The sequence below is a fragment of the Arvicanthis niloticus genome, chromosome 6, assembly GCF_011762505.2.
Source record: "Arvicanthis niloticus isolate mArvNil1 chromosome 6, mArvNil1.pat.X, whole genome shotgun sequence".
NCBI lineage: Eukaryota > Metazoa > Chordata > Mammalia > Rodentia > Muridae > Arvicanthis > Arvicanthis niloticus.
In genome coordinates, this window is record NC_047663.1 from 57,748,736 (window position 1) to 57,766,784 (window position 18,049).

The 18,049-nt window shown below is 45.5% G+C and overlaps 1 protein-coding gene across 1 annotated transcript in view; it reads left to right on the top strand.

Moving 5' to 3' along the window:
* Positions 1-12,015, top strand: part of LOC117711472 (heparan sulfate glucosamine 3-O-sulfotransferase 3B1) — a 36,598-nt gene extending 24,583 nt beyond the window's left edge. Inside the window, exon 2 of the mRNA XM_034507161.2 lies at positions 8,069-12,015. Within this exon, the coding sequence (XP_034363052.1) occupies positions 8,069-8,687 (619 nt within the window). The 3' untranslated portion in view covers positions 8,688-12,015. The remainder of the gene's footprint in view (positions 1-8,068) is intronic.
* The last annotated feature ends 6,034 nt before the right edge of the window (positions 12,016-18,049 follow it).

Here is an 18,049-nt window from a genome sequence, read left to right on the forward strand (position 1 = left end):
GGGCTTTTGCAAGGTTAACCCAGTAGAGGAAAGTTAAGTTATAGGGCATGTGCCCGCCCTTGTCACTGTCCTCCAGCACTGTTGCCCTAAAGGCAACAAGGGCCCAGTGACCATGATACAAAACCTCTGAAGTAATGAGCCAAACCAACCTTTCTTCCCTGGAAGTGGTTTCTCTCAGGTAATTCCTCACAGCAATGGAAAGCTGGTTCGGACTCCCCATGCCTACTGTTTTAGTGTCCTAGGAGGGCTTCCTGCCCTGGAATACTGGAATACCTCACCTACTCATCCCTCCCTCCCTAGATCCCCGACATTTTCAGTTCCACTGCTGGTGTTTATGAGTTTGCCAAATGCAAAAAAAAAAAAAAAAAGATATTGGTTTACTTTCCCACTTTGGAAGGCAGCTTCCTCATTGCTGAGACCTGCCCATGACTGTTCAGATTCTGGAGAGCTGGTTTTTTTCTTTGAAAGGGGTGTGGAACACAATCTTCCTAGAAACCTCGGTTCTTCTGTTCCGTGTCTGAATTGTCAGAGGCTAGGCATGGGCTTCTGGGAAATGCTAAAGCTAGTGGGTCATCACAGTTTCCTGGCCTAAGCCTTGAGGTTTTGGTCAGTATTGTGGAACTGAAGGGGCAGAACCATTTAGCTTCCTCCGCAGGCTAATTAAACAGATGTGGACCCCAAGGCCTGAGAATTTGGGAATATAGCCAAGAGACTATGCAGATTGGAAGCAGAGAGACTCACAAAATAACTTTATTTCAATGCTTCAGAGACTATAGCTATTTTATCAAAATCTCTTAAGTGTTTAGTGACCATTTTCTCATTTTCCTGTATTTTTCCTGGAATGGTATCAAAACAAGGACTTGTGGCCCTATCTTAGAGGAGGTGCCAAGCCTTGGTGGGCAAGGGAGACACAGGGAGCTTGGGTGTGGCAGGGCTGCTCTGTCGTGATTGTAATGGTGGCATTTCAACTGTGCACCTGTCGCTGTGCTTGGTCCTGGGCACGAATGGGTTTTCTTCTGTAAGGTTAAAATGTAAAACTTTTAAAAGAAGAGAAAGTCTCTGTTGGCATTCAGAAAACTATTTCCAAACTTGATCAGGAAGTGATCATCTATGGAAGAGGAAGAGGGGTCCATAGCCCCTGCTTGCTCAGCTCCTCTCTCTGCCGACTGAAGACCAGACCTATCCCACAACAGCCTTGTCTCTGAATGTCATTAGAGCACATCAGCTGTTTTGTGTGACTGTCCAGCATCTGTTGAGCTACAGCAAGGGGGTTACACCCATTTTAATAATCTTCCTTTTGGCTGCATTGTTATCCCATTCAAACAGAAAATTCAGTTGCTGGATGGTCAGACTCTGGGAGTTGCTAAAGGAAAAAGAGAAAAAGGACAAAGAAAGAAAAACAGGGCAGTGTTTGGAAACAGTAAAATCGGAGGCTGTGTCGAACTCCTGATTCGTTCTCATTTCTCACTTCCCCAGGCTTTGTGTTTAACAGGCCGCTCTCAGCAGTGCTTAGAAGCTCTACTAGGACTTGGGATGTTGCTGGTGAAGTGGGAACCTCTTCCTGGGGAAGTGGAGCAGCAAGCAATAGACTCCGCTTTTGTACTGAGATCCCCAGTCTTCAGACAAAGGCACAGAGGAGTTGATACCCTGACCCCAGGCTGGAGACGCTAGTCATCACCTTTCCCTCCCTGCCTGAATATTAGAGAGAAAGATCAAGTCTGCCCATACAGGCTTGTAAATGCAGTGGCTTCAGAAGCTGAGGCAGGAGGATCACAAGTTCAAAGAAGACTGGGCGACTTGTGTCTGTATCAAAATAAAAAAAGGATTTAGAGTATTGTTCAGTGATAAAAAATTAACCTAGCACATGCAAAACCCTGGGGTTCAGTGTCTAACAATCACCACCAAAAGAGGGACAGTGAAACCAGCTCAACACCCTTTCCTCCCCCACCCCCCTTTCCTTTTTGGTGGGCAGCTGTACTGGCTTCCAACTGGGAACAGTTTTCCTGCCTCGTCTTCTCAACTTCTGGGATTCTAGGATGTGCCACCATGCCCAGCTCTGCTAGCCAATTTCTACATTGATTTGAATTATATGGAACTAAAAAAAAAAAAAAAAAATACCCACAAGGTTTAAGCCACCAGCTCTGAGCAAAGCACAAAAGTTTGTTCTTTCTTCAGTTTGGCACCGTGTAAGCCGACTTTGGGCTATGAAAAGAGATACACCTGTTGGTTTCTCTTTGTCCCACAAGTAAGAGTGTGCTTCATTGACTGCAGTTTTAGTTTGCTTAATTGTAATTTACTCATAGTCAGATCTGTGTGTAGGGGAGAAAGAGGAAGAAGGAGCAGGGAGAGGGAGGGAGGGAGGGAGGGAGAGAGAGAGAGAGAGAGAGAGAGAGAGAGAGAGAGAGAACTGTTAAAGACAGAATATCCTTCACTTCTGTTTGCAGTAAGCCGCACTGTATTTGTATGGTTTTGTCTGAAATATATAGACCACCAGGAGCGCAACCTTGTTCCTATGAGTTATAACGGGAGCTGAGAGAATGTGGTTGGCCTTCCTTTCACCTGACCTCTAGGACTTTGACCCAAATAGTCTTAGACTCACCAAATAACTTGTATTTATGCTCACAATATTGTGTCCCGTGCAGATTTAGAAAAAAGAGTTATTTCATTTTGCGTGTGTGTGTCTGCGGAGGCTAGAAGAATGCATTGGATCCCCTGGAGCTGGAATTACAAGCAGATGTGAGCTGCCTCCTGATGCGGGTGCCAGGACTCAAACTCAGGTTCTCTCTAAGACATGACACACTCTTGACTACTGAGCTATCCATCTCCCCAGCCTCCTCTCTCCACCATTTTTTTTTGGCGGGGGGGGGGGGGATAGGATCAGATGACCTCCTCCCCACCCCCCACCCTCACCCCCACCATAGGCCTGGAATTCATTATGGAACCGAAGCTGGTCTCAGGCTGTGGGTCCTGAGTGTGTGCCTCTGTCTTTCCTTCATAGTAACCCTGAGCACCCATGCAGTATCTCTATGTAGGCTCATACAAATGCCAGTGGGGGAGGGGACTAACTCAAAGTGCAAGATAGAGACCAAGGCCACAGACGCCCCATCCTGTCTGCACAGGAGAATCATTAAAGAGCCCTGTGCTGGAGCGGTGCCCAGGCTGGGCCTGGTTCATTCAGTCTGTCTGGGTGGAGCCCAGGCATTTAGTCCTTGTTAAACCACCCTCAGTGGTTCTAATGTGCACCCAGAGGTAAATCTGGCCAGCAATGAGATACACATGACTTTCTAGTAAAAATTCCCACAAGGTCAAAGCCCTCCGTGCTCTTCTAAGCCCACCTATCCTGCAGAGTGCTGCTTTGAGATCTAGCTCTTTTAGGCCTCAGGGTGTTCCTGGAAGTTCATAGGCATTTCTAGGCCCTAAGATAGGGTGACAAACCTCCCTCACTCTGTGGGTTTCACCAGAGGAGTGGATTCTTTCTGCTCTCTGTCACTTCTGTTTCTGTTCTGTGGTTCCCAGACAGTGTCTCCCAGACCAGCCTCAGGGACTTTTGCATGCATGATCTCTGTATGAGTAGTGTCTCTTCTCTTAGCCTTGAACTGAGATATCCTGTCTTCAGCTTCCCAAGCACGTACTTGTGATGTGTACCAGGTTTTCGTGCTTTTAGAGAGGTGTACTTTCCCATCTAGATGGCAAAGAAGAGAGGAGGGGCTGAGCCAGTGGCTGGAAGGCAGGGGCTATTTGGACTCCTTGGTGATTTTCCAAGCACCATAAATTGCAGGTAACAATGGGAATCTGTGAACCAAAGAGGCTTTTTTGTTTCGAAATCTGACTCCTATTTGAGCAATTATGATCAGCAGTGATCTGATTGGGACTGAAGTATCTGCCATTAAGATTATAATCTATGAGCTAGAGGTATTTAACCTGTGAGCACACAGGTGTTTAAAGAAAGACATGCTAAACTCTGTGCACTCTTTGACTTGCTCAGACACAGGAATCACTGAAAAAGAGACATCCCAATCGGTGGAAAAGGATGCACCAGAAGTCTCAGCTCTGTGACCTATGCATCACCCTTTCTTCTTTAGACTCAGCTTCTTCATCAGTAAATTGGGGATTACATACCTACCTCAAAGGCCTGTGGCGAGGGATTAAATCAGATAATGCATGTGAAAGTTCCTTTGTGAGCCTCCAAAGCACAGTATAATTATTAGTTGTGACTATCCATTTGAGAAACTGGCTTTCATAATGAACTGCTCAATTACCCCATGGGATGTGCTTCTGTGGGGGCCAACCTGGGGCTGCAGTGGCCTCTGGGATGCCTGGGATGGGCAGGCAGCCTGCTTAAGAGGGAAGGTCTTGCCCTTGGCTGCAAGCTCATCCTTTCTCCTCTGACCCACCGTTGAGCTCAGAGAAGTTATGAAAGGGGTGTGTGTGTATGTGTGTGTGTGTGTGTGTGTGTGTGTGTGTGTGTGTATGTGTTGCATGGAAAGCCAAACTTTGTTTTGGAACCCGCTGGTGTGATTGGGGTGAGGAAAACAAATATCTCTAAGTAGAAGGGACAGATCTGTAAGCACCTGGAAAGTTCCATGCAAGGAGTCCTTTATATTCTTAGATGGTGTTCTGTTCCCTGCTTGGTGAAACAAAGGTTTAGTGCTTGACTAAATTTGAGTCAGGCCTCTGAGCCTTCACTTACCTGTTGCTGTGTATGTTGGAGATCGTTGCCTGCACTTTCAGATCTCAGAGCCTGATATAGATTTGAAGTCTGAAGTCTACAGAAGGGTTTCTGGAAGTTTTTGGTAGTGAAGAACATAGAAACACATTCCTGACTACCTACTGTCTGCATTAAGCTCACTGGAGAGAACAGCTTCAGATTCTCAGTCTCAAGAAGTAGGGATTGAGTCTTGAAGTCTCAGAATTAGGTTCCCCTGGCTCCTTTATTTCAACAACTATCAAAGTCCAGTAGCTGGAGGAGTGTCCTATGAGGTATGTCTGGAGACAGGGGTTTCCCCAGTCAGTGCCCCATAATGCTCTATCAGAGTAGCAAATGCTCGGGCACAGTAAGTACCCATAACTTAGGGACTTTGTACCATATCCACTGCTCCATTTTACTAGTCTTGTGTGGCTTCCTATTCACAAATGACTCTTGAGACATTTTTGTTCAGTTACCACCAGACCCTCTTTAGGGATGCTCAGGTTCAAAGAAGGCTGTGGAGCCAGGCAGACCCTTGTATCTATTGCCCTCTGTGGAAAGAGATGGTTGAGTGCCCAGTGCTCCGTGTGCGCTGGTCTTGCTCTGTCTTGCCAAGATCTTGGCAGAAGATGCTGGGTACCATTTTCCAGGTGCCAGTGAGGTACTGGTCTGGGTACCAAGGTCAGCTTCCCAGTTTCCTAAAACCTTCTAAGAGCACACACCCTCCTTGCTGTCAGTGTTCAGCTGAGGAAAAAGTCACACGGATGGGCAGGTCACCCTTCCAGGGTGACACACACTGTAATACACACTGGTCTTGAGAGCTACACCTGGCAGACAGACTTCAAAATCTATGTCAAGTCAAAGTGAATCTGAAGACTGCTATCCTCTTCTCTATACCCCTTCCCATTGGCTGCGGCCACCTGGGGTGGGGGGGACCAGATTGCCTCTCTGCATGGCCATATTGCTTTTATTTTGAATCTGGATTTCTTCTAAGCTGCCCAGTTGCAGACAGCTCAGCACAGAGAAGAAACCCAGCCCGTGTCTGAATTGACCTGCTTTTTTAGAGACATGCTAAGTAAATTGAGAGCTGGAACTCCTTAATCCTTGATTACTTCAGCCTGATGGCACCGCTGCTACCCTATACTAAGTGGACAAAGTGGGTTAATCTGGCTTTAGCACCCAGAGGGGCCGTGAGGAGCTTCCTCTAAGCCAGGCGAAGTGTGCTTGTGCAGAACTCCCAGTGGGCTTGTCCTGGAAGGAGCTGCCCGCTCCAGAAAACCAAACTTTCTGTCTTGTGTAATAAAGTTTATGTTGTCACTTCTAAAAAATGTGCTCTGATGACTGCCTCAGGCAACATAATGGCTTGAAATTAGACATTTAGAATGTTTTACCGAGAAGGAAATATTTACCAAAACAGCAGCAACAAGAAGATGTGAAAATTGTCTTTCTTCTTATTTCAGCTTTGTGCGCCGGCAAAGATCAGTCAGAATCTCTACCCCCATAGCTAGTGGGTGACTTTAGATTTGTGACCAAATATAGTGCCTACTTATTTAATGCTTAACTTTAATATTTAATATTTAATAACAGCAGACACCCTCCTTGCTGTCAGTGTTCAGCTGAGAAAAAAGTCACACGGATGGGCAGGTGACCTGTCAAGGGTGACACACACTAATACACACTGGTCTGGAGAGTGACTGTCAAGAGTCATATACATGGGATAATAACAAGGCCAGAGTGATGTTATCAGGCATGTGCCAGCTAAGGTGAGCATGTCATACGTGCTCTAAGCATATTGATTACTGATGGTTTAGGTTTTCGTGAACCCCCCATGAAGTAGCTATGACACTCTCCATTTTCACAGATGATGAGAAGATATCCCCCACCCCTCACACACACACACCCCAAATCAAGGTAACCAGCACAGGGCCAGGAGGAGCTGAACCTAGGCCTGACCTCCAGATCCAGATTTAAAGTGTTGACCTAAAGCATTGTGGCTCCGAAATCCCTCCTTTAGTTCTCTCAGCAACTCAGCAGGTAGATGGAATTATTCTGGTTTTGCACATTAGGGTGCCAAAGCTCAGAGATGCTAATTAACTCATCTTCTGGTCACAGAGCTGTGAAGCAGTAGAGAGGGATTCCCAGTCCAGCCCACTCATACTGTAAACTGCTAGGGACACTGTTCATAGTGTGTGTGTCTGTGTGTGCGCATGCGCACGTGTGTGTGTGTTTACACATGGCTTCTGCCTTCATGGGGCCTTTTTAGGATTATCCATACATCTGGACACCTCATCGTAGGAGGATGTGTCGCTCAGATCCTCTCTTTCTCTCTGTCCTTCAGTTTGTCACCTGCAGAGATGATTTGGAACCTTAACTCATAGGCATGTTCGTATGTCATATTCACATTCCTGTCTGCTACCCTGGCCCTCAGCTCCACCCCCACCCAGGGTTTCCTGATTCCTTTTCTCCCACGTTCCCCCTTTGCTTGTCTTCGACTGGTACTGTTTCTCCTTCCTAGAGCTTCTTCATCCAGTGTTCTGAAAGTGGCCTCAAGTGGACTGACAGGCCCCCACTTACCCACAGGGTCATAGCAGTCCTTACATAGTCATGTAACAGAATCTCTAGAATAACACAAACTAGAAACAAATGGTTTCTCCTCCACCTGCCGTCTGTTTTCACATCTTGTAATCAAGGTACTGCACCTCACTACTGGTTCATGTAGTCAGCATGACTATCATTTACCAGTGCAAAAACCCAGACCAAACCCCATGGCTTATAGTGACTGTTGTTGATTAAACTAATCATCTGCTAGATATCTTGAAATGATTTTGCCCTAATGGAATCTAAGATATTTTTGGAAGCTACTAGCACACACAATGCTTGAGAGTGTCACTTGGTATGTTTCTGTCTGTGCCGATTGCATGGGACTTTCGGATCATGCCTGCTTGGTTGCTTTTTGAACATTTTATCAAGTCATATTTCTGGTGCCCAAAACTGTCTGGGCCTGGTGGACATGTGAAGGACAGGTGACCTGAGTTCACGGTGCCATTTTTGAGGGAAGACCTAATCTGGGCTGTGTGGAGCCTTGTGAGTTAACTTAGGGAGAGGCAACGCTTATAGTACCAACACCTCAGAGTAAATGGCCTGTTCTTCTGCCTAAGGGGAAGGAGCTTCAGCTGGGAGCTATTTGGCCTTCAAGTCGGGGTGGGGGTGGGGTGCAGAATATTAATGCACACTAACTCTAAAATCCCGGTTGCAATTTCAAAAACAAAACAAACCGGCCTCAATAACTAGTAAAAGGGAACCGAGTTAGATGTGATACTGAGCCCAGAAGCTAAAGAAACTCCACTTTTTGACCCCAGATTGTTTCTTTGCCTCCATCAGGGACCTGATGCCCAGAACCCTTGAGGGACAGATCACCATGGAGAAGACGCCCAGCTACTTTGTGACCCGGGAGGCACCCGCGCGCATCTCCGCCATGTCCAAGGACACCAAGCTCATCGTGGTAGTGCGCGACCCGGTGACCAGGGCCATCTCGGACTACACGCAGACGCTGTCCAAGCGGCCGGACATCCCCAGCTTCGAGAGCCTGACGTTCCGCAACCGCAGCGCGGGCCTCATAGACACGTCCTGGAGCGCCATCCAGATCGGTCTGTATGCCAAGCACCTGGAGCCCTGGCTGCGCCACTTCCCACTCGGCCAGATGCTCTTCGTGAGCGGGGAGCGGCTGGTCAGTGACCCGGCCGGCGAGCTGCGCCGCGTGCAGGACTTCCTGGGCCTCAAGCGCATCATCACCGACAAGCACTTCTACTTCAACCAGACCAAGGGCTTCCCGTGCCTCAAGAAGGCGGAGGGCAGCGGCAAGCCTCACTGCCTGGGCAAGACTAAGGGCCGCGCGCACCCCACCATCGCGCGCGAGGTGCTGCGGCAGCTGCGTGACTTTTACCGTCCTTTCAATCGCAAGTTCTACCAGATGACCGGCCGCGACTTCGGCTGGGACTGAGTCTCCCCTCGCAGCTTATCTATTGAGAGAGAAGAGTATATGTATGTAAAATGTACAGAAATCTATTTTATAATAATTTATTTTTAATTCACGAGCAATTAATTCACTAAGCTGCCTAGCCACAATCTGCAGAGAGTTCGAATCACGGTCTGTTAACATTCCAAAGTGTTTAACTCCGATATTTTGTTCTGTCCCTCACAATCAATGGTGCTTCCATGTTCTCCTCCCCCCCTCCCCACTGTATTTAAGAAGAAGAAAAGCACAACTTGAGAATTTTTGTTACGGGTATTCAGCCTTCAATCACCTTGGGTCTTCCACCTGCCATCCATCTCCTTGGGTCTTGGCTGCCTCAGCTGGTTGTGGTGTTTTCTTGCCTGGATACTCCTGAAGTACTGAGCAGCCTCGGCTTGCTGTAGTCTGAAGGTGGAATCCACTTAAGCAGTTCATTGCCCTCAGTGATGTAGCACCAAGGTGCATTTCTCCCGCCTCCCTTACAGGGATGTTCTTATGACCCCGGCTCTCCTCCTGTTCTACCCTCTGTCCATTATTCAGCGGGAAGTGTATTCGAACACTCGATCCCTTTCCCAGGTCCCATGAGTGAGAGGCTTGGGTGCTGCTTAAAAAAAAAAAAAGTGACATCTCTTTTGCATAAGAGGGTGCCACACTCCTTTCTTCAGTCAGACACTTATACTATGACACACCAAAGAGTCTCCCAGGATTCCATACATAGCTATTGACACAAACCTAGGATGCTGGATGCTGAGACCCATAGGGGTCCAATGTATCCTTTGACATGCTGCGTTTATAGAGGTGTTGCTATGTGTAGACCCACCTAGTATTGGGCAGGAAGCTCATGGCCTCAAGTAGAGAGATATGACAAGCAGTCCAGCAGAGGAAGGGGATGCCCAGCATTGCAGCCAAATGCCTCTGAATTCTTAGCCCATCCCAGAGATTACAACATGGTTTGTAGGCAGTGTCCACAGCAGGGTTTGAAGGATGATCCTGTGGCACCCAGGCTGGGAAAGCTGGCTGAGTGCTGCTTGCTTGTGTGGCTTCCTCTTAGGTAGTGGAGTCTTAGCAGAGAATTCACCAGCTTTGCTGCTAATATGCAGACGATACTCCTTGTATGTCTGTGTTGGGAGGACACCGGAGGGTCCTTTGGCTAGTTAGTGGCAGTTGAATAACTGTACTCACATGACATCATGATATATTCAGTCAATCCTCAATTACTTAAACCAGAATGCTTCTACCCCCAAAAGGATTGGTATCTGAGTTAGACTTTCATCAAGAATGAATAGATGGTTGAAATGATTGCATTGTGATATTTGCAGAGGAATTTGGGGGGGAGGGGGGCTGGACGCTTTATGGGCTAACTTGACAGGATGAGCAAAGTTACAGGGAGAGAGAAGATATACTGTCTTTACAAACTAGTGAGAGGCATCTCTAGGGATATTTTGATAACCAATTTGTGGTTTTCTACAAGTTATAGCCCAGCTTGAATTAGCTTATTCTGGGCAACAAAATGGTCCCTGGGTTATGTTTATCCCTTAGATGTTACGTCCATTTCTTCTCCTTCTTCTTCTCCTTCTTCTTCTCCTTTTCTTTTTTCTTCCTCTGCAGAGCTGGGGGTAGAATCCTGGGCTTATTGGATACTAGGCAAGCCCTGAGCCACATTCCCCAGCCCATTTCACGGTCACTTGCTCATTTTCTTCTGTCTGTATTTAGTAGTGTACTGCCTGCATTTAGGCCAACCCCACAATGCCAGCATAATCTCCTGGCTGACAAGTGTGTGGAAACACCTGCGTGCAAGGTGCCCAGCAGCCTGGACTTTCCTGAACAGAAGGCTGCTTGACATCAGCACAAGGCTATCTCTCCTCACATCAGCAGAATCTTGCTCACAGGCAGAGTCAGTTGTCAAAGACCTTTACCAAGGCTTTGTGGATGCTCTCGGAGTCTGCTGTAACTCACGAAGTAGAAGAGCAAAGTGTTCGGAGAATGGTACAAGTGAGAGGGAAAATATGTGAGTCTTCCTGCCCTCTGCTCAAGCTGGACTTTGTTTTTTTTTTTTTTTATTATTATTATTAGGTTGTTTATTCTTTGCTTGAGAATATAACAAAAACAGGACGTGTTGAGGTAGAAGGAAGTCATTTAGTCATGAACACTGAAGTGAGTCAGCATTCTATTCTGGGTCAAATCCTTGGATCTGAGCAGATTGTCAATAATTAGTGCTGATGGAACAGGGTGAGATTTTCAGTGTTAGTTAAATAAATCGAACAACATGTGCACCTCTTCATCAGGCCTCATTGCTTGTAGTCCCTGGCCGATTGGATGCTGCATCTGTCCAAGGTGCCCCTTTATCATGTGATAGTCCTTATACACAAGGCCTCTTCTCAGAGGAGTTAGGTGACATGGAGAATTAAGCCTTAGGTCTGTCTCTTCCTGTACTGGCCATCTGCAAGGCCGCTGAGCTTCACCTCTGAGCTGCTAGGAGACAGACACCATGTCTTGGCAGTTTATCCCACCACTGTTGGAGGTTTTTTTTCCGTTTATAGGAAAGCTCTGGCATATTCCTGGTCGACTTTAATTTGTGAAAAGTTTCATTTCTTTCCTTGCTTGAAAACAAAGAAAAATCTACAAAAACTTAAGAGGATTTTCTTTCTTTCTTTCTTTCTTTCTTTCTTTCTTTCTTTCTTTCTTTTTTCATGTTTGTTTTTTAAATTCCTATTCACAGAGAGCCTTCTCTTTGGGGATGTTCGAATGTAACTGTGTGTCCGTTTACTCTGTAGCACCTACAAAGGTGTTTTGGGCAGAGTGACTGTGGGATAAACTCTCCATTCTGGGAGGAGGGGACTCTTTGGGAGTTGTTCTGAGTGACAGATACACTTCAGTCTTTGGGAGAAACCTAACTACAGATCCTGCCTGGCTGTTCTTCTAAGAACCAGAAATGGAGGCTCCAACAAGTCAGTGAATATCAAAGGTGTTGATGAGGACACTGGGGGTGGGGGTCAATTCTCTTTTCAGTTTTCCATACAAATGGTTAATGAATTTTGAAGGTGTGGTTAGTTTTTTTATTTCATTTTTATAATATTAATTTATGATTGAGTTTCATTCAGCCCAGTAATCAAAAATGCTGTGCAAATTCTTGCAGTATGTCTTCTATAACATGGATGTTAGAATAGCCAATATGTACAAAAAAATTTAATCAAGTATTTTGTCCTATGTATAACACAAATTAATTTTACACAGAGAAAGATGTTTCTAGGAAAATGAAATTCTGGTAATTCATACTTTTTCTTTGTATGAACAAATAAAATATATTTTACCAACATGTGGATATGTTCCTGTTTTGCTGTGTGTATCAGTTGGAAAAGGCAGTGATATTTTTCAATAATTTGTCACTTGTGGGCATGTTTACACACTCTTAAAAGCAGGTAGATTATTTGGGGGGGAGTTGTTGTTTCTGTTTTTGAGACAGTCTCACACTGTAGCCTAGGCTGGCTTCAAACTGACAGTGGTCCTACATCAGCCTTCTGAGTGCTGGAATTACAGGTTCTGCTGATTTTTTAGCCTAATTTGTTATTACATTAAAATAATTCTGTTTAGTGTGTGTGTGTGTGTGTGTGTGTGTGTGTGTGTGTGTGTGAGAGAGAGAGAGAGAGAGAGAGAGAGAGAGAGAGAGAGAGAGAGAGAGAGAGAGAGAACCTGCAGTATCTGATTCTCTCCTATCATGTAGCTCCCTGGCTGGGTGAATTGAAATAACAATGTTTCTTTCTCACATCTGCTGCATGTGCCCCTGTTAAAGTGGAACCCTTATCTGTGAGGTAGATAGACTGGATAAGACAACATAGATCTCTGGCTTTTCCCAAACCACTTTAAATTTCTTCCTGACATAGCATAGCATCTGTGTGATTATAGGTTTTTACATTAAAAACAAAAACGAACAAACAAAAAACCCCTGATTCTTATTATACTTTAAATTTTAAAACGAAAACCTGTTTTATTTTCCCAAGTCCAGAAGTTTGCATGCTGCACTAATATTGCTTCAGAGTAGCATTTGTGTGCACAGAGCCTTCTGTCTATATCGTGCAAACACAAATGTGTGTCCCAGGTGCTGTGTTGGCTCAGCAAGGATCCACCTTACGTGCAATTGCTGTTTAAGCAAAATGACTAATCAAACCAGAACTATCTGTCAAGGTGATTTTCTTTAGACAGATTGTTCTCAGCAGAAAAAAAATGTAGGCAGTACACACAGATGGTATTAGTATTGTTTGCAAATAACAGATTCAGGGGCTCCAACTTAGGAGTTACTGCACTTTGACCCAGGAATTGAGAGAGGGGACTGTCAACATGGCTTTAGGATAGGAAAGAACTGCAGTTCTTAGAACAAGGGCAGTCATCCTTGCTTCTCTAAGAATAGAAGTCACAGTGAAACCAGTTTTTCTTCCTTCACAAAACCTAAATAAATAAACCCAGTAATGACCACTTGGCAACATTAGGATTGCTTAGTTTCTCCTGTCTTTGATCAAGACATAAAATTGACTGCCTTCAAAGTTACAGCTTCTCCAGATGTGACATACTATACTCAAGTGTAGTTATAGAAGAAAAACCTTAATTTAATAAACCTTGTTATGTTTGCTTGAGTGTGTGTGTGTGTGTGTGTACAGCTCAGAATACAACTTGAAGTTCTTTCCTTCTACCACATGGGTCCTGGAGATGGAATCAAATCATCTGACTTGATTTCTAAAGGTATATTAAAATTGTAAGTAGAAATATGTTAGCACTAGTCACTCAAGTGTGATAGAACACTACCACAATCTCAGTACCTCGGGTGCTGAAGTGAAACTGTAGATTTGAAGTCAACATGAACCCTATCAAACAAATGCCTGCTCCCCAAAGATGTAATAAAGCATGTGAAAAAGAATAATATTAATTTCTGCATAGACAGTGTGCCAGAAACCCCATTAGTCTTGGTTGGGCTCACTATTCCTTGCACTGTTGGCAAAATGGACACTTGATGGAACCAAGGATCTCACTTGAAGAACAGAAGAGAATTGAAGGGACCACCTGCTCCCCAGTGTTATTTAGGGTTGAACCCAGGTATGCACTAAACAGGATCACCCTTCCACCAATCATCTGACTATTCATTCAGCTTTCCCATAATGGAAAACACATACTCTCACAAAGAGAGAGTGGAGGCACAGAGATGGAAATTAGAAAACTGTTTGGGGGAAGGGAGTGAGAAAAAAGGAGGCGAGTTGGTCAGCTAACATTCATGTTTGTAGAGAGCAGGTCACTAGCAATATGCCATGAGGTGACCTGTGTGTCAACATTGCGATTCCACGTCAGTTTCTACAAAGAGGCAGGGAGGTGTGTGGGCAGTCATCTACTCATTAACCAGTTCGGGTTAGAGCAGAAGTGTTTGACCTTGGGCAATCGATAACCTGACCTTAATCCTAAAGTTCAAGCAGATCCTAAAACCATTTTACATGTATAATCTCTATGAGACCCTAAACAGGTAGTCTCATGATATTGTCTCTGAAAATCTGACATCCAAAAGTGCTTCAGAAAACAAAACCCTTTCAGCACCAACATGAAGTCCCAAGGAGATGCTCCCACGGGTACCCTCATGACTGGTTATCGTCAAAACAAGTAAGGTGGGAGAGTGGTATGTGTTCCATATGATTATCTTCAGACTTTGGAACGCAAGTGAGAGTCTTGTTTAGATCTGTGTTTCGCTTCTAACACATCCCACCCCACAGACACAAATACCCCTAAACATGAGAAACACCCACAATTTGATGTATACTTTTAACCCCAAATATTTCAGATAAAGTTCTCAGTCTGTGTTGAAAGAGCATCTTCACGATCCTGGTGGTTCTCAAAGTGAGATTTCCCAGTGATGTCAGTACAACTGGGAAATGGGTCAGAAATGTTCACTTTTGGCCCTGCCTCATACCTCCTGAAACTTTTTTTTTTTTAATTTTTGAACAAGCTCTCCATTACTTCCATTACATATCTGATGAAAACTGACTTGAGGAAGTGAGGGTTTGTTTGACCTCCAGTGTAGGGAGGGGCTGCGGGGTCAGGAGCACAGAGGCAGCTCTTACACTGTGCCTGCTGTCAGAAAGCAGACAGGCAGTGGTGGGTTGGATTATAAACCCCCAATGCCTTCCCTCAGTGACCCATTTCCTCCAGTGAGGCTCACAAAGATTCATCAACCTTCTAAAATAGTGCCATCCACTGGGGACCAAGTATTCAAACATATAAACCTGTTGGGGGCTGTTCACAGTTGAATTACAAGGTTATTTTGACAAAAGTTTAAGAACCCCAGGGCTTGAGCAAGGACATTGTATCATGCTGAAAATAGAAAGCTGGAATTTTAAAATCAAGTATGTTTGCCTCTGTTACATGATTTCTATCAAAAAGGGAGAGGGCAGTGTACCATAAAGTCACCCATTACAACTCTGAGCCTCCTTTACAGAGAGCCCCTCGACGATTGGCTGGCAGCCTTCTGATAGTGCCCAGAGCTCATGGCTGCCAAGGCTGTCTGTATGATGTACATTCAGAACTGCACTGAAGGAGAGCTGCGTACTATGGGGCTTGCAGAAGAGATTTTGTTTTCCCTTACCTTGTAGAGTCAGACTTTTGGGAGTATATCCAGTGTCTTGTGGATTATCGGTAACTGATCATTATTATACTCTATCCCCTTGCAAGTGAACACATCTTGGCCACTTACTGGTTATTCAAAGCAGCAGAGTCCCTGGTCCTTCAGTCATCTTCTAGGGTAATAAGAACACGCCTACTTGCAGTTCCCAGCCCTGGCATGTCCTTTAACTCTCACTCGTTATCCTTATGTGCAAAAGATGTCAACATACATAACAGCACAATGTCAAGTGTAGTCATGCTACAGGTTCACTGCTAACCTCCAGCTGAGGATATCAGATGCTCTCATTTCTATCCAATACTCTATATTTGCTGATCTAAAAGTGTCTGTATGGCCTCCGTGGGCTAGGGAATTTTTTGAGAAAAGTGACTGGCAAGGAATTGAGGCTATTCCATGAAACCTGCTTTTATCCCTTTAAAATATTCCCCTTCCCCACCCCCCTGGCTGCCAGCTCCTTCCCTGGTGTTTCCTTTGCGGTGTAGAAGCCATTCATAATACATCCAAAAGATCCTGACATCAGAGCATCTGGGACTTCCCTGATTCTCTTGTGATGTCGTCTCTAAGAGAAGAGGGGGCTGCAGCCTCCCTTGGAGCAAGAAACTGCAAGAAATTTTTAGATGACCCCATGAAAGGAGGTCCCAGGCTGGAGGGATGCTGGGAGGAGCATTTGTGAGAGATGGTTTCCCCATCAACTGGAGCAAGAGTAGGTCAGAGTCGTCTGGTTGGTTCATCCATGGCATAAATTTGCCAGAGGCCAGCTACACTAGTGATGTGCATCCTGCCTCAAGGAATTTACTTTCCATGGTGAGGTAGAAGGACCCATAAATGATGTCACTGAAGTGCCTTGTGACTAGGGCTGCAATGGGGTGTAACCAAGTACTGATCGTGTTCTCTCGGCAACAATACTGAATAAATATATTTCCTAGATTGGCTCAGGTGATTGCAGGGGCTAGGACATTTTACTACAGGCCATTGGAATAAGGAACGGGTTATGTGGCTCAATCTACAAAGACACAAACTTCAGAAACAGGGTTGTGGGGGTAAAGGTACAGCCAATACTGCCTTCTCTGGCCCAAGGCTAAAAGCCTGGGAGGTCCTGGAGGGACACTGACACAAGTTCTAGAGGCCAAAGGACCTGGTGTCTGATGTGCAAAGGCTAGACCCAGGAAAACTGATCTGGAAGGACAAGTCAGACAGAGTTACTCTCAGTTCACTTTTCTCTTCCACAGAGACTCCCAGAGGAATGGATGGTGTAGTTTGTGCATCCACAGCAGGTCAGGCCTTTCACCTCAGTTTGCTGACCCATGTGACAATCTTCTCTGGAGATGTAGGTCTGCTTACTGGCTGCCTAGGCATCTCTCTGGCCAGGTAGAACTAACTACAGGTCACCCAACAGAGATGCAGAATGGAGCCTTCTCAAAAGCGGAAAGGGGAAGGTTAAGGGAAAAAGCCTGCAGGTCCACTGCAGTCTAGCCATGTTGAGCTCCAAAGCTCTTTCTGTTTATGTACCTGGCATCATTTGCAGTCCTCACTAAGTCCCATCAGGATGACTTCTATACAAGCTCCCAAAAGTATTCATCCCAGTCTGTCTCCTCTGAAACTATTCTGTTCTGTGTGGTGAGTTCTTGTGGGAGAGAGCCATGCCCCTGGCCACCCACACAAGTCCCCTCTGCCCTCCGATCAATTCTGTACACAACAGATTAGGGATCTTTAAATCACTAGCTGGACTATGCGCTTCCATGTGAATACCCCTTAGCTAATCTTCTGTTTTATCTCAGACACACTTATAGCCTCAGCTACCCAGGATACTGAGGCAGAGGGATCACCGGACCACAGGAGTACAAAGCCAGGGGTACCAGCCTGTAACCTTAGTACTAAGGAGGCTGTAGCAGGTGGATCACAAATTTGAAGACAGCCTAGGCTACATAGTGAGCTCAAAGCCAACCTGCCCTGTATAGGAAGAGTTGTCTCACAAGTAATCAAGATGTCCATCATACTAGATTAGGTAGAGAACTCGATGTTTTAGTAGGCTACCAGTTTGAACACGGAGTCATGCTATTGTGTAGTAGACAGACATGGAAGGTTGATTCTAGATGAGGAAGGAAGGAAGGTCTTGGGGGATGATTTCATTTTAATCTAGTCACATCTGCAAAGTCTCAATATCCAAACAAGATCACTAGCACAGGTACTGGGGGTCTGTACTTTAATATGTCTTTGAGGAAGGACACCATTCTACCTATAGAAGCCTCAGATTCAGTGTGTTTATTGGGGGGTTGGGAGGATGCTATAGTTTCCTTCCAATATGCACCGCAGAGCCTGGCTGAGCTGTGATAGTTTCGTGACCCTTTATAGTGGAATAGAAGAGACTTTAGCTCTGACTTTGGTAAAGAAAGAGGCTACTTGGGGAACCAAGTGGGAGGAGAAGGAGGTGATACACAGCAAGACCCCCAGGAGATACGAGCCTCAACGTGGAAGATAAGCGTGGCCTTCCTACAGTTTTCATCTGGTTATTTTATTTGGCTGTGAAATAAAAGCAAGGACTTGGAAGGCTGTGGGACTTGGGGGAAGCTCGTGTTGCAATCAGATTAGCACTTTAGAAAGATGGTGCTGGCCAGCTGCTCTAGAGACTAGACTGATGAATTAGGAGCCGAGGCGGAGAATCCCTTAGGGACTTTCAAGGACTCAGAGGATGGGTGTG